We start from the raw sequence: 16,591 nt of genomic DNA, 5'->3' as shown, positions 1-16,591 counted from the left end.
ATATATATATATATATATATATATATATATATAGAGAGAGAGAGAGAGAGAGAGAGAGAGAGAGAGAGAGAGAGAGAGAGAGAGAGAGAGAGGAGAGAAACAAAATCAGGTGTCTATTTTAGGGAAATTTAAAGTCCAGAAGAGAATTTTAAAAAATGTTTGTTTATACACTTTTGCAAAAAAACAGTTTCTTCCCGGCAACAACAGCGGAGCTATTGAAATTCATTAACATCTAACGGCACAAGTTGGATTTCTTGCCAAAAATTATGCCATTTACGAATATGAAGATCCAGACTCTCGGAATATTAACTAAAAGAGCTTTTGCAGGTCATGAAATGACAGATTCATGAACTATCCAACAAATATCACCAGTGGCACGGTGGCAACTGATGCTTTGAATGTGAAACTGAAACAAATGTCATAGAAACGAACACCCATTTTAACATTTACGCGGTCAGAAAACCAACCGTCCTGCACCCCACTCTAATGGGACAAGCAATTTTTCTGGAAATAGTCTCATGGCAAGCTGGCAAACAAAGACAAAAAGGGCTTCTGAAGCCCCGGAACAAATATCCTTTATTCACTCAAAAGCAAACTGTGAATTGGACTTTCCAAATCTGCAATTCTAAAGATACTAAGCACACCCTTGTTCAAGCTCTTGCTTACTAAGCAAATCCTGGTTGCTAGCTAACGGCTGGCAGGTAAAATAATGTACTCTTAAAGCTGAAACACAAAACCCTGCCTCTCCAGTTAGGGAATGACTAACTGGTTGTTAGAAAGGTAGAATGTTCCAAAAGATCCTGGTAAATATTATTACAGTAAAGGAAAATCTAATAATGAGCTACCAGACTGTATATATATATATATATATATATATATATATATATATATATATATATATATATATATATATATATATATATATATATATATATATATATAATGATATATATATATATATATATTACCATTCAATTTTTCATTGTGCTGCGAGTGATTTTATATATTAAGAAAAACCATTACCTTTCTTTTGCATTTTATATTTTTGTTGTCCATTTTATATTATATATATATATATATATATATATATATATATATATATATATATATATATATATATATATATATATATATATATATATATATATATATATGTATGTATTTACAATGGACAACACAATAACTATAAAATGCAAAAACGAAAAGTAATGATTTTTCTGGGCTATATTAAATCACTTGCAGCTCAATGAAAAGTTGAATGTTAAAATTTCTAAATTACAAAGCACTCAGTAAAGCTATAAAATATCCTACCTTTTGTCTTCTAAGAGTTATATATGGAGCTGGAGCACATACAAAACGAATATCATCCAGAATTTACTGTGAAAACAACTTTAAATACTGTAGTTCCATACCTGGTACTTGATGAATTCCTGTACATTAAGATGTGGTCCACAAGTGATATATTTTGCCCTAAAATGTAAGACTGCAGTATCTGCAAAAATACAAAACTGAGAAAAATGGTAGATACTGCAGTTTTTCCTTGCCTTACTACTGATTTTGCAGATACTGCAAATGGGACCCCATAAATAAAGCACTGAAGAACCATTCTGAAACTGCAGTAACTTGTGTATTAGTGTTTCGCGAGCCCAATAGATGGTATATCTCAATTTCGAAAGTTTTGCAGATACTGCAGTTTTCCATTTCAGGGCAGTATTGTTGATAAAAGAAAGATGAGAACATTTGTGTCTCACATGTATGACTCGATTTCTTCGTTTCCATCCGAAAACCGTGTCAAGGGACGAGAACTCGATGAGGGTCTGTACGATAATCATCAGGAAGATGATGAAGATGGAAAAGAAGAGCCAAACGTCTACCAGTTTAAAATAGGAAGTCTTGGGTAACGAGTTAGACGTCTGGAAAGATATAAAAAGGAGTCATTTCAGATCAAATGACTTTTTATTACTGTGTGAGCATTTTAAGAATTCATCATTGAGAAAGAAATGGACCACTGACTTATAATATGAATTAAGGAAATGACTAAACAGGACTCGGTCTAGATTATCATAAATTTATTTAAATAATGAATATCTAAAACCGACGAATTTTTATGCTTAGAAAAAATAATGCTAAAGTTGTATGTGAGATTAATTTGCAAATGTGAACATGAACTATAGCATAAAAGGTAATACTTTTCTGAAATGAAGAAAGAAAGAGTGAGATATGGCGCAGAACAGGTCCACTAACCTGGGTGAATAGGGACGACAGCACCAGAAGCGCCGTCAGAGCTACTATGATTCGGGGCTGAAAAATGTTGGGATTGAAGTAGAAAGTCGAATAGGCGACCATGATAAGGAGCGTCGTTGGGATGTACAGAGTGAGGACGTAAAACTCGAATCTTCTGGAGAAACCGACTCGAACGTGGACGGACGAAAAATCTCCGTCGAGTTCTTCCCACGAAGTTACGTCGTCTTTGCGTCGACGCGCGGTGGTCGAGAGGAAAAAATAATATCAAATATTCAAACTAATAAAAATAAAACTATATAGCAGTCTTTAAGGAAAAGAATTTATAAAAAATCAAACGTCTACACTTTTTTTTCCTGAAATTAGAAGTAAAGTTGGTTTCATCACATACTTATTGTATACTCAATTAGATTCCTTCTGCCTGTGTAAGTGTTGTTGACTGGGATCAGGCGGAGATAAGAAGAAGAACCGGACTCCATTGTGAACTGGAGTGAGCACACCTGTAAGATTATTAACTGCGTAAAATTGCGTTTATTATACATATAACCTTAAGAGTAACAAAGAAAAACCTCATGGCAATTAATGTAAGCAATATATATAATTTTACCCGAAAAAGAAACACACAGGTAATGCCCATGATTTTCCAAAAATCAGTCATCCTAAACGTTAGTTTATATATATATACCTTTATTAAAATATGTATTAAATTATTTAATAACATAAAAACAAGCAGCAGGAAATATGCCTCGCTGTCGAACTTCTCAGTTCCAGAGTCCATTATTAACATATGTTGGACTTAAATTGGATTTATTTGAACTTCAAAAGTTCAAGCGAAGATGCAGTGTATTACTACCCTAATACGATTCTCCTTGTATTTCAAGAATTTACTTACATTTATATTAATTTGTCAATTTATTTTTTCATTTTTAATAATTGATCTCTCCTTTCTTTCTGCATTTCCCATTACCTTTACTAATTACCATTACTAATGCTAGACCTAATAAAATTTGAAGAAGGCCCAATGATTAAAGTTAGGCAGTACTAAGACATAAAAAAATGCCAGTTGTTTCGAGGGCTTAGTGGGCAGAAATTTGTTGTCGTTCTCCAAATAACACTGCGAACTGTCGACGAAAAAGCTTTGCTAATCTGATTTTATGATATTTGGACAACCTGAAGAGGAACTGAGATTATTGCCCAGAAAATTATTCAGAAGAAACCTTATTTGGAAAAGCAAATATTGACTTGACATTACACATATGGTTTCATTCTTTCTAAGAAACCATACTCTTTGGAAGCTTAAAAACTGTGTAACGAACTCGGACGTTAATATATAACCAAATTATACTATAATGAATAAAATCTACTCACCTGTGAATCAAAAGGAAACATTTCAAGGTTGAAATCACAGGTGTAAGTAACGCTGTAAAACTGACTCATCTCGATGCTGTTTTCATGTCCAGCGAAGATGTTTACTGAAATGATGTATTTTAAGTTTCTTTCAAAAGCTTTTTGTGATTTGTGGTTGTATTTAATTTAAAGCTTCTGAGTTATTATTTACATCTGGGTATAGGTAAGTGTATGAAAATGTTTAAAAATACTATGAAAATACGGTAGAGTAAATAAATTGGTAAGTTAAATAGAATGCCCTTTACGCACTGCATGCCATAAACTAGAAGTGGAGAAGGGAATAAGCTGCAACCTCAACTTCAGTTACCTATTTCAGCTTTCCTATCGTGAATTAATCTTCAGAATCTATAATTCTACCTGTGCAAAGTGCAATGAAAAATTTAGGTTTTGAGGTCCTTCCTTACTTCTTTTGGTTATACTGGATTTAACATTTCCTTTGAAATTACAAATAAGAGCTTGTAAAGTATACCTATTAATTTAAAAAATATAATCTACTTCATATGGCATTTAAATTAGAAATGTTCGAAACAGGATACATAAGCCATATTCATTGGCAACTGCCCATAGGTCTAAAAGGATTTCTTAATCAGCAACTCGAACAATTGTCAATGAAGAGTTTCTTGAGTTCCTTGTGACTTTTTACCTTCAACAGGGTTACTCGGAGGTCCTGGCACAGATGGACCCTGACGAACGCACTCAACGCGAGCCCCTTGGTCTAAGTTTGTGTGGACATTCCTCTGCGCATTGCTGAAGAACACCTTGGGCGTCCATATGGCAGAAACCATTCCAGCCGGCAGTACGTTGAGGCTCCCGTCATCCTTAAGGTTGAGGAAATTAATCCTGAGATCTCGCCACCGCAACGAAAGCTTGAAGTTCGCAGTGAGGGTCAAGTCTTGCGTGATAATCGAAGGGAACGACGTCAATTCTAGAATGAAATATACAGGCAAGGGCTCTCCTTCTTTGACGTGTGGGGGAGGGATACCAGTATGATACCCCTCCGGTATATCCAAGAGCGAACAAGCTGACTCGTCGCTTTGGTCAGGGCAGTCGACCCTGAGGTCACAGCGACTGGTTAGGTTAATGCAGGTGCCGTCAGCGCATGTGAACTGTCCGATATTGCACACTGATAGAGTCATTGGGAAGACAGTGCCAGGTAACATACCGCAAACTTCTCCCAAAAGAATCCAGTCGTGAGTGCCGAATGGATACTGGCCTTCATTTCTGACTGTCCATCTTGCTTTCGCCTCCGGTTCCTGAAGGCAAAAATAGTTTTGCCTCTAGAAATATAAGTTTAAAGCAGAAGTCTCAAAATAAGGCCGATTTAAGGGTTCTCATAACTGGACAATTCAGCCATAAAATTTAGATAGCTGTAAGTCATCTTCTCAAAATAGGTTTCACTCACCTCTTCAAAGATTAGTTAGAATCGACAGATCAAAAGCTTTTTAAAATAAAAAAAAATTATTTTGGCACCGGAAATTACTATGAGAAAGCCCTGAAGTTCTATTTTAACATTTTGATCTTTGCAGGTCTAATTAGTGTTTCACTCTGATTGTTAATAAATAAGAATCGGCTTATTCACCATTTTCTGTCTACTTACCCTCAATCCACCTCAGTTTAAGTATCTACTTACCTTTAAGGACTGAAGAACCCAGGATCCAATGGAAGAATCCCAGTAGATATCCGAGTGAAAGAACCCAGCAAAGAATGGACGGCCATTTTTCTCGCTGTCGAGAAAATACTGTTGATTGAAGGGGGAGCCATTGCAAAGGGCAGCGCCCTTCAGATGCAACGATGTCAACTTCTTGAATTCGCAGGGAACGCAGAATGAATAAGTGTCCAGACAAGCTATATCAGACCACATGCCTGGAAAGTCTCCCGTTAGCATCACCATGCAATTTTCGGCAGTTCCCCCATTGGGACCTGAACCTCTCCAAGGGCCCTCCCAGCCAATGGGCTCTCCAGTAGTCCAGGATACCCACTGGCCTTCGTTGACTTCGTCGTTCGCCCCTAGCCACATGTAAGAGGAGCCCTGCCCGCCGGAACACTGCTGTGCTCTGTCTCTGGATGACTCATACAGCCAAGTGTTCTCGGCGTCCGTCTGAGGAACTAAGAGACCACCACTTGCAGCCTTTAAAAAGTAATATTATGGTGATAACATTAATTCTCCTTAATTGTTTCATATGCCGTGTGCTGAAGTGTCAATTAAGAGCAAAATAAAGATAATACAAAGGTATCTAATGCGGCTATACCAATATATTTAGTTTATTTTTGCAGATATTGTAGATTATAAATAATCACTGCGATCTGGATGCACCGATAATTCAAGACATAACATGACGGAAACTTTACATTTTTCAAGGTGGATAGCTGTTGATTCTTTATAAACAGTCTCTCTCTCTCTCTCTCTCTCTCTCTCTCTCTCTCTCTCTCTCTCTCTCTCTCTCTCTCTCTCTCTCTCTCTCTCTCTCATTAGGGTTTTTGATGGAAAACAATGAATTCTAAATAGCGTAATACCTCTTAAAGAACAAGATTTAGCTACTTGAGCCTATTCTATACCCACTTACAATCACCCTTGATGTTTGCGTCAGAGTGAATTATATTTGATTTTCCTTCTCGCCATTTATTACGACAAAAGTGATTTTCGTGACAGAAATAACATGAAAATTAAACATTTAAGGGTGAGACGGTTAAAGAATAAAACAGTTAAATTATACCGATATTAACCTAATCTATCTTTGGCCATATGCCTAACTGGTTTATTACTTTAATATTAATATGGGAGTCTAAAGCAGTTACAACGAGAGTAGCTATATGGAAGTTGATAAAGAGAGAGAGAGAGAGAGAGAGAGAGAGAGAGAGAGAGAGAGAGAGAGAGAGAGAGAGAGAGAGAGATGATAGAGCTAAGAGAGACAAAGATCTCTTTTGTTGCAGTATTAAAATTAGTTTTGTTATAGTATTTAATCTCAAAATAGTTCATATTTACCTTTCTCTTACAAAAAAAAGCTTTCTAAAAAATGGCTGCTTTCAATACTTGTTTATGGGACGTTACTTTTCAAACCTTTCCTTTGTTCAAAAATGATCAGGACCCTCCTTTAAGATGAATTGACCTAATGTCACAAATACTCAGGATTTGTTTTCTTTCCTCAAAAATATCATGTCACTGATGGCTGCCAACCTCCCATTCCTGTTGTTGCCCATTTGTTCTCCACAGACCATGTCACTTCGCCGCCAACCTCCCATTCTTGAGTTGCCCATCCAAGGGCACTGCCCAGCTGATAAATAAACGTATTTTTAGAAAAGTTTCAACATTCACGTATGTGTCAAGAATAAAAATAAGAATATCTCATTCTCGAATAGACACAATTATCTACGACTCACAGAAAACCAAAGGAAACGACAAACCTTTTGTATGCTGGCATCGCTAATGGTTTCATCCCAAAAATTCAGTTCTGTTATTTCTCCGCTGTAACTTTGGTCCCGCTGGAACCCGCCGCCGAATGAATCTTGTTCCTGGCCTGTAATTGGTCCCCCAAAGGCACAGGGTAAATGTTTTTTTATTTTAAAATGTGACGATAGGCCTATATTTGGTAAAAGAACGGACACGGTAAAACATTATAAAGAGAAAATTTTAAGTGAATTACAAATATTTAAACACTTCAGCTGTTGAACAATTCAGAGAAAACAGGGATGCAAGATCGCAGTAAAACCTTTCCTAAGTTGTTTTACACGGGAGTAATAAACAAATAGATCTCAGATTGAAAGTTGGAAAGGAAGAGAATGTGGTCTTGGGTCTATGGGGAATATTTTCAAGATCTGCTGAATGTGGAAGGAAGAAGAGAGATGGAACTAGGTAACACAAGAGTGGAAGAGGTTATAAGTTTGAAAATGTTTGTGAAAATTACTGCTGAGGATGTAAGGAAGTAAGAGGCTGGAAGGTGGAATGATGTCAAAATTGGCAAGACGTCATGAAAGATGCTGCAACACAGCAGTAAAAGTGTGATAAGGGAGCTGACCAAGATGTCTGTGATATGTCTGGATGACGGAAAGTTTCCAGAGCTCACTGTTCCTTTGCATATAGGTAAGGATAACTGAGAAGATTTCAAGAATTTTAGGGGTATAACATTGTGAAAATACCAGGGAAGGCGTATGATAGGATTCTGAATGATACAGTGAGACAGATGACGGAAGGTTGATAGTGGAAGAGTAGTGTGTCGTGTGGGTTTAGGAAAGGAAGAGGGTGTGTGTTTATCACAGAATTTGGATGAACTTACCAATCACATAACTTCCATTAGCTACTAAATATCCAGTTTCTGTGACCATGGTCCCTTGGGCTTGTTTCATACCATCAACGAAAACTTGCCAGTTGTCACTACCATGAGTATATCTAAAGCAGAAGTGCGTCCAGTGTCTGAGAGGAGTTTGAATGTCTGTTCATAGCCCATCCACCTCTCAGGGCGACTCTGTAACCTGTCAGACGGTGGTCTGCAAAACAAGAAACAGAACTTCTGGTTTGGTTTCATTTCGAAGAAGCAATTCTTCGAAATGAAGCCAAACCAGGAGGCAATTGATTATGTATAAACTTCTTACATTTTTATCACTGAAGAACACAGCTAAAACAACCGATAGTGGTTAGCGTGCTTGGGGTAATAGTTTTACTTGATATATTTCGTCACGTGATTTCTACGTCTCAATGGCCGCATGGGGTCCCAGCGATCGATTTTTTTTCTGTACCTACTGATCTCAGTGAGTGTTTTACCCTTTCGAATTATAATAACATACGAATAAGCTGTATGAAATGCTTGTTTTCAATCGTCAATGAAACGAGAACATAAAATACATTTTTCAAAAGTTTTTTGTGGACTATGCAATACAAAATATCATTCATGCAGGAAAATATAGAAGTACTTAGACTGTAGCCTCCCTGTGAGCTACATAAGCACAACATAGCCTCCATAGAAGATCTACAGTAACACATTTTGTTTTTCATGAACAAATATACTCATTCTCAAGAAATCAGTAGAGTAGAAGGTCATTCGCACTGAAGGTCTCATAGTGATATCTTTCTTTCCTAGAATATAACCTATACATAAAATGCCTAATGTCAGGGAATTAAAAGCATAGCATAACATGATGCTGAAGATACAGACCCATTCTGATCTCGTTGTCCTTGTCATTAGTCGCTGCGTAGGACATGAGGGTGGATTCCTCTCGAAACCTGCCCACCTTCAGCCAGTAGCAAACCGTGAAGGACCTCAGTTCTGGAAAGGGAGTCAACAACCTGGCGTAACTCTCAGAGGATGGCCTCCCTGACTCCTGAAGGGCCAGGACTAGAACTTCGCCATCTGCTACTGCTGGAGGACTGGAACCTATAAGAGAATTAGGGATAGTATTTGTAGTGTTCATGTCTGACATCATTGTTTTTTGTTTGGTGTGGCCGTACTCCAAGGGACCCCACCAAAAAGGAGCGTGGGAAAGTTGCAAGTGTTAAAGAATTATTTTGAAAATAAAGGGAATATTTAGGCAATTTTTATTTCCTTAATTCCCACTAAATCAAGAAGCAATCATTTGTCGACAAACATTTTTATCTTTATGCTGTTTTCTCAATGCACGCAGTCTACATTGGAGTGTAGATTTTGGATACGCAGAATTTTATTCAAAAAGTAAATATTTTGGGTATGCAGAATTTTATTCAAAAAGTAAATATTTTACAATTCCAATCACTTCACTGGATTTGGCTGCGCGAATTATTAAACTGTGAAATATGATCTATAAATTATGTGCACGTTAATTCGCAAAATAATTTCTTCCGTTTCAAGAGAATAAAGAAACTACACTCTTGGATTCAATTGACTGCAGAGTACATCTGTGCCGAACAGAAATGAAGAATAAAACCACAAGAATTCGAGGGGGGGCTGAGTATAATTCCCGAAGTGTTTCAAAACGTTTTTCACCTCTTCATTGTGACAAATTCCACTCTGAAGCTGATGGGGGCTTAATTAGAAATTGTGAGCGTCAGTCTTGTTTGCAGTCCATTTTAAAAACTCATGCTGAAGCAGCATGCAAAAAGGTAACCAGCAATGAGTGCAGTAACCATTTCGGACAAATTTTGCTAAATATATCGCAACAAAGTCTGTCAGCAACTCTTCCGATTCAGTCAAGAACACCATACTCTGGATGGCTGGAAAAAATTACACGGCTGAAGTCTACCCTCTGCCATAAGATATCGGAAAATTGACGATTGCTCGGCTTTATTTCGATAAAATTAAAGATCCAACACATGTCAGTAGCAGAACATTTCAAATACAGTAATCAGTTATAAAAATTCACTACATAATTTCATTTTTCGTGTTTAGAAATCATTGTAAATATTGAGCGGGTGGCTGTTGAATGTACCTTGATTCTCGGCATGGGCGCCTGGGAGAAACAGAATTTGCTTTCGGGAAGTTAAGAAAGTCTTTTGACAGCATGGGCTCTTGCTCGAACAAGTAACGAAAGTTTACTACCTGAGCTGGTCCAAATTTCAATTTTTTTTTTCTGGTTTAAACGTTGTTTGTTGTTTCAAATTTCCTTGTTCTCCACGCAAGTTCAAACTTTGTTTGTGTCGTTTAAATTTCGTTGTTTTCCTTCTTTGTTTTTCCACTTTTCATTCGTTAAATGTCACGTTCATATTTAAACAGTGACCTGAAAAGTGTACACACGAGGGTAAGACCTAATTTTGTGGGAGTCAGATAAATGGTAAGATCTGACCTAAGCGAGCATGTTACCTTCAAGCACTAGAAATGCATCTTCAAAAGCAGTTGTACCTATAGACATTGCTCTCTCTCTCTCTCTCTCTCTCTCTCTCTCTCTCTCTCTCTCTCTCTGACTCCTGACTGTTATAGGATAATTAATAGGTTTTGTGGCAGTTTTATAACCACAAACTCCTAAATTTCCTAAACTGAGAAACTCCAGGCCCAGTTGGCATCAGCAATTCAGACTTCAAGAAAAACTGAAATACCCGGAAAGACATTTACTTACCTTTTGCGTTTTGTACGAGGAATTCGGCGCATGCGCAGAAGAGGATGACCCTGGATAACATTCTGCCTGAAAGATAAGAGGTCACAGACGAATGTATGAAGGAATAATGTGACAGCTGGTGAAAAATAGGAAAAGAATCTATCAGATCTGTTAATCTTAACTGCAGTTTACTAGTTCCATGCCCATACATTGCAGCCCTGAAGAGGGACATGAGTGAACGGTTGAAACAGCTGTCGATTTGGAAATAAATAAATACTGCGGCTCAGTAGCAGTTTTTGCTTATAAGTTCTAGACTTCAGCCTCGAAAGCTGGAAGAGGCACTAGAGATATTGAAAGCGTGGCCAGTAAGTTGCAGATACCACATTATATGTATGAGAACTTGAAGGAAAGAAAAAGGAAAATTGTGCCACAGGTGCATATACTTTTATATATATATATATATATATATATATATATATATATATATATATACATATACATATACATATATATATAATTATATATATATATATATATATATATATATATATATATATATATATATATATATATATATATATATACATCATATATATACTGTATGTATAATATATAAATAATATATACGATATATCATACTATACTGTATAAAGCTCGTTTATATCCATATTATTTTTTCCCAGTGAAACAAAGACAGCCCATGGGTTATGAACTCTCAGTTTAACTTCCCCGAAACCATAAAAAAAAGAAAAAGTCCAGAGCAACAAAATATAGCAGCTAAGCGACATCATTTTTGGCGTGACATGTACAACAGCGTACATGTAATGTTCGTGTAATGTAATTCAGTCCCTTGAAACTACTAAAATTTAAGCAAATCATATCGCACACTGCTTAGTTGGAACTGTCTGAGTGAATCAGGAACAAAAAAAAAAAAACACTGCACAACCTATACTAAGCTACCTTCCAACCTTCCGTTCACCAGCTTCTATATTCCTAGGAATATAGCAGTTCTAGATATTCATAGCAACATCAAGCATCACTTAGAGGTACCAGTAATCTGATTCCTCCAAGATTTCCATCCATTCTGTTGCACTGAATTGAGGATTTGGCTTCCATGCGCATGGGAAATCGATACTCTGTCACTGTATGGGAAAGTATTCCCGTATCCACCTACACAATTCGTCATACCATTATGCCCTGATGTTTTCTACACTAGTTTTACATTACTGGTTATCGAATACTAGGAATTGTTACAGGAAGCAATAACGATTCTCTCTCTCTCTCTCTCTCTCTCTCTCTCTCTCTCTCTCTCTCTCTCTCTCTCTCTCTCGCGTGTATGTTTGCATATATTTACAATCGCGTTCACGCTCGTGAAATCCCAACTGAGGGAGGATTTAAAGGGCTGTCGGGGATGGGAATGGGTATATAAAATTTAGGCCAAAGGCCAAGCATTGGGACCTATGAGGTCATTCACCGCTGAAGGGGAAATGGAGAGTAAAAAGGTCACAAAGGTGTAACAGGAGGATAACCTCCCAGTTGCACTATGAAACAACTGTTAGGAGGTTGGATAATAAGATGGAAAAAGATAATATAAACGGAGATACCGTAAAAGAACAGAAAGGGTTGCAGCTAAGGGCCGAAGGCACGCCGCAAGGAACCTCACGTAAAGCCTACAGTGCACCGAGTGAGGCGCACTGACGGCGCTACCCCCTCACGGAGAAGTGGCTGTTAAATCAAAGCTCAAACTGTCGCTAATTTTCGAACAGCAGGGTTCAGAGGACATTCATCTCTATCCTGTACACATTCTCATGCTTCTTGGACATTGAGGTCCTTCCTCTCCATTCCCTATTTCACTCTATCTGTCTAACACTCTGTCGTTCCTCCTTTCTTCCTCCCTCATAACGCTTACGAATTTTATACTCATTTTCGACAACCTATAATTAACTCCATTCCCCCAACATGACTAAACCATCTAAAAACACTATTATATTTCGCCTATGCTAACATTTTTACAACTTCGTCTCTGTATCTCCACATTTCTCACCCTTTCTGTTGTTCTTAAACTGCGCAAACAGTTCATCTTCAGTTTAACAGATTCAACATTTTTGCTTTTTCATATCCATCATCGACACTTCATTTCCATAAAGGTGAGTTAGCTAACCAATCCCTCCATACTTTCCCCACTTCGGCTTCCTTAAACAACTCAAATCACTTCCCAGTCTTTAGCACACACTCTGCTACCTTTCTCGCTTCAACTATTCTGTGATTCATCTCTCCCCCCATCCTACTGTCATTCGTTATATTTACTCTCAAAGATTTTTATAAATCAAGTGCTTGCATGCTCTCACCATCCCCAATCAACATTCATAGCACCATCGTCCTGGGTTCAATTTACCTTCATAATCTTGCTCTCGCTCATTATTGCTCCCAAGTTTCTCCTCTGACAAACACTTTCAAACGCTTCCCAGTTTCTGTAGCTTTTCTTAACTACCAAGGAGTACTGCACCATTTGAAAACATCTGCCATTCCACACTTTATTCATGACATATATATATATATATATATATATATATATATATATATATATATATATATATATATATATATATATATATATATATATATATATATATATATATATATATTATATATATATATACATATATATATTTATATATATTTATGTGTGTGTGTGTTCTAAACGCGCGCGTGCCTGTGTGTGTGTTTGTGGACTTATTTTAAAATATAAAATAAAGATATGAAAATCAATAGATGAATAGCTCCTCACCTGCTGTGCCCAACTCGATTACTTCCATTCATTGAACATAATTTTCCTTTCTAAACAACGTTCTAGAACTCTTGAGGAAAATAAAAAGTTTTCCCTTTAATCAAGGTCTACAATTTTGCTTGAGGTCTGTTGGAATTAGTTTCGAGCGCTGCTGTTCACTGTGAAAAATCCATTCGATCAGACTCCATCGGGTGCCAAGCAGAATTTACCTCTTTGATCACAAGAGACTCTGAAGTGGAGGCAAGTCTTGGGGTTAGTCGATAAGTTGCAATTCTTCTTTTAGATTGTGTAGGTGCAAAGCATTCACGAATCTACGGATAAAAACATCAACATCACATGATCGTTCTTCACATCAACAGACCTCCGTAATGCCGTCACTTATTTTCTTCTTCTCGAAAGGAGCTCAATGCCAACTGGACGTCAGACATCAAACTGTGGCGTTTACATCGTCGACCCGAAGAGAGCGACAATAAACCTTCCACCTCTGGGAGGGAGTTGCAACGTTACCGATCCGATGTCACGGTCTACAACCATCCACACGATTTTCGATGGTCAAGGTGGAAGTCTTGGTGACTTGGCCGTATCCAGGTAATACCTGGCATGTGGAGTATTCGTTGAGTGTCTCTAGGTGACCGGCGATGCAGCTTAAAAACGGCCACGCCGTATTTTTTACGCATTTTCATGAGCAAAAGAAAAATATCAGTTTCAGAAATTAACGAATGAGATTTATATGAATGGGTTTTATCTGGACCTTTCTTGTGACCAGTATATGATTCAGAACATGAGAGAAATGTGAAAATTACATTGAAACAATGTCATTTTTTTTTCTTCGCTTTAACGTGCCTTTTCCCATTTTTATATGGGGTAAGCACGATGCCTTCTTTTGAAGGACTTTGATTTGGCGTTGCTAACATTTAATTACGGATGAGGAAAGCAGATTGTTATATTTTAATGCATTTCATTGCAGAAAATTTTAACATGCTTTACTTAAATCAGGTTTTGCCCAATTTTACGACATATAAAAAACATCCCGTAAGAAAGATCTTCAATAAAACAAAGCAAATAAATTCAAAACAAACTGGAGCCGTTAACAAAGGCTGAAAAAATGGAAACCAATTATTTTAAATTTGTAGAAACAGCGGGATTATTTTATTGATTTATAGATATTAGATATATATCCCCATTTATAACAAAATATATATATATATATATATATATATATATATATATATATATATATATATATATATATATATATAATAATTTATTTTTTTTTTTTTTTTTCCCACAGATTAATTATGAAATTGTGGAATGCCTAACGGGATGAAAACCTCGCAGTTGCACTATGAAACAATTGTGAGAAGAGGGTGGAAAGTAAGATGGAAGAAAGAATATGAACGGAGGTACAGTAATAGGAATGAAAAGGGTTGCACCAAGGGGCCGAAGGGACGCTGCAAAGTACTTTAAATAATGCCTCTAGAGTTGCATAATAATCCAAGATGGCAGCAGGGCTGAATTCCACACGCAAATAGTGACCTCTCTCTCTCTCTCTCTCTCTCTCTCTCTCTCTCTCTCTCTCTCTCTCTCTCTCTATGAAAGAAAGTTGCTCTCATGAAATATGACCAAGTTCATGCTAATGACTCGATACTCTCGACGCATTTGTTGCCGGCGTATATCTTTTGAATGTCCAGGACAAAATTGCATGACGTACTTCGTTTCATCTTTCATTCATAGACTAGAATATAAATTTAGGCCACAGGCCAAGCGCTGGGACCTATGAGGTCATTCAGCGCCGAAACGGAAATTGGGAGAAATGCATGTTTGAAAGGTGTAACAGGAGGAAAACCTCAAAGCAGTTGAACCATGAAACAATTGTTAGGAGAGGGTGGAAAGTAAGATGGAAGAAAGAGAATATGAACGGAGGTACAGTAAAAGGCATGAAAGGGGTCGCAGCTAGGGACCGAGGGGACGCTGCAAAGAACCTTAAAGTAATGCCTCGGCAATAACCCCCTACGGGAATTTGTTATTTATATGAACACTGGAAGTCACGAAGCGGACTTGTAGGTTGCAGCAATGATAAAATCTACGTTCCTTTTCGCATGGTGCTCAGGAAGAAGGAAAAAAAGAGGCAGACGTAATATTGTTATGTCATCACCCGGAGAAGTGGGATGGAACATACGCATAAAGGTCTCAATTAGCCTTATGGAAGACGGGAATATCTAATAACATAGCCTATAGCCTATAGCGGATAAGCTGTCGTAGCATGCCACGCTGAGTAAAAAAAAAAAAAAAAAAAAAAATCCATCACTTTTTATAAGGATATGACACGAACTTTGGCTGGTTGTCTAAAAGGTACGTACATTTAACCTGCTGCGTGCATGTATGAGTACTGAGCATGCGCGCTCTATAAAGAGACCAGCGTACTATACCGTCGAAAATGATAAAATCTTGAAGTAATCCTGAAACATATCCACCCACTCCACGATTCTGAAGTTTATAAATAAGTGCCTTGTGATTTACTAAATCGAAAGCAGCACTAAAATCTATTTGAATTACTCTCCACTAAAAACCCTATCAAGGTTCCCTTGAAAATTGCGTGCCAAGGCTAAAAGAGCATTGCTTTCTGTACGCATATTGACTATCAGCTAACAATCCTTAAATTCCACATACTTATACAGTGAATTAAAAATAAGTTTTTCAGCAACTTTGGAGTGTACAGGGGGAATAGAGATCGGCTTGTAGTTACTGCAGTCTGCAGATATGCCACTCATTCGAACAGGTAATGTATTACTAAGCTTGCACTCATCCGCAAAGATACTAAGTCGACATAAAAATCTATAGATTCTACTAATCTTGGGAGGCGACACCCTAGAAACTTTATATACATGTATGCATATATATATATATATATATATATATATATATATATATATATATATATATATATACATATATACTTATATACATACATATATATATAGGCAATATATATTTGTACATAAGTTATCTCTTTATCCCAGTCATAGCACAGCAAAACATACTACCGTCCTTTTTGACGGCAATGGGTCTCCTTAAACGGTCGAGAGTAAATGACAAGAATGGCGAAACAAGGACTTTGGTTTCATGTAGCTCTTCAAACCATTAACAGGAAGTACCAAG

At 37.1% G+C, this 16,591-nt stretch overlaps 1 protein-coding gene across 1 annotated transcript in view; it reads right to left on the bottom strand.

The window, feature by feature from the left end:
* The window catches only part of LOC136829072 (uncharacterized), a 102,288-nt gene that overhangs the window by 683 nt on the left and 85,014 nt on the right, over positions 1–16,591 (bottom strand). The window contains 11 exon segments of the mRNA XM_067087454.1: positions 1,752–1,913; positions 2,245–2,468; positions 2,633–2,741; positions 3,610–3,713; positions 4,292–4,901; positions 5,279–5,776; positions 7,051–7,163; positions 7,920–8,079; positions 8,081–8,130; positions 8,796–9,014; positions 10,666–10,731. Coding sequence (XP_066943555.1) covers positions 1,752–1,913; positions 2,245–2,468; positions 2,633–2,741; positions 3,610–3,713; positions 4,292–4,901; positions 5,279–5,776; positions 7,051–7,163; positions 7,920–8,079; positions 8,081–8,130; positions 8,796–9,014; positions 10,666–10,726 — 2,310 coding nt within the window. The 5' untranslated portion in view covers positions 10,727–10,731.

This window comes from Macrobrachium rosenbergii, chromosome 43 (assembly GCF_040412425.1).
Source record: "Macrobrachium rosenbergii isolate ZJJX-2024 chromosome 43, ASM4041242v1, whole genome shotgun sequence".
Taxonomy (NCBI): domain Eukaryota; kingdom Metazoa; phylum Arthropoda; class Malacostraca; order Decapoda; family Palaemonidae; genus Macrobrachium; species Macrobrachium rosenbergii.
This window is presented reverse-complemented; position numbering and strand designations above follow the sequence as displayed.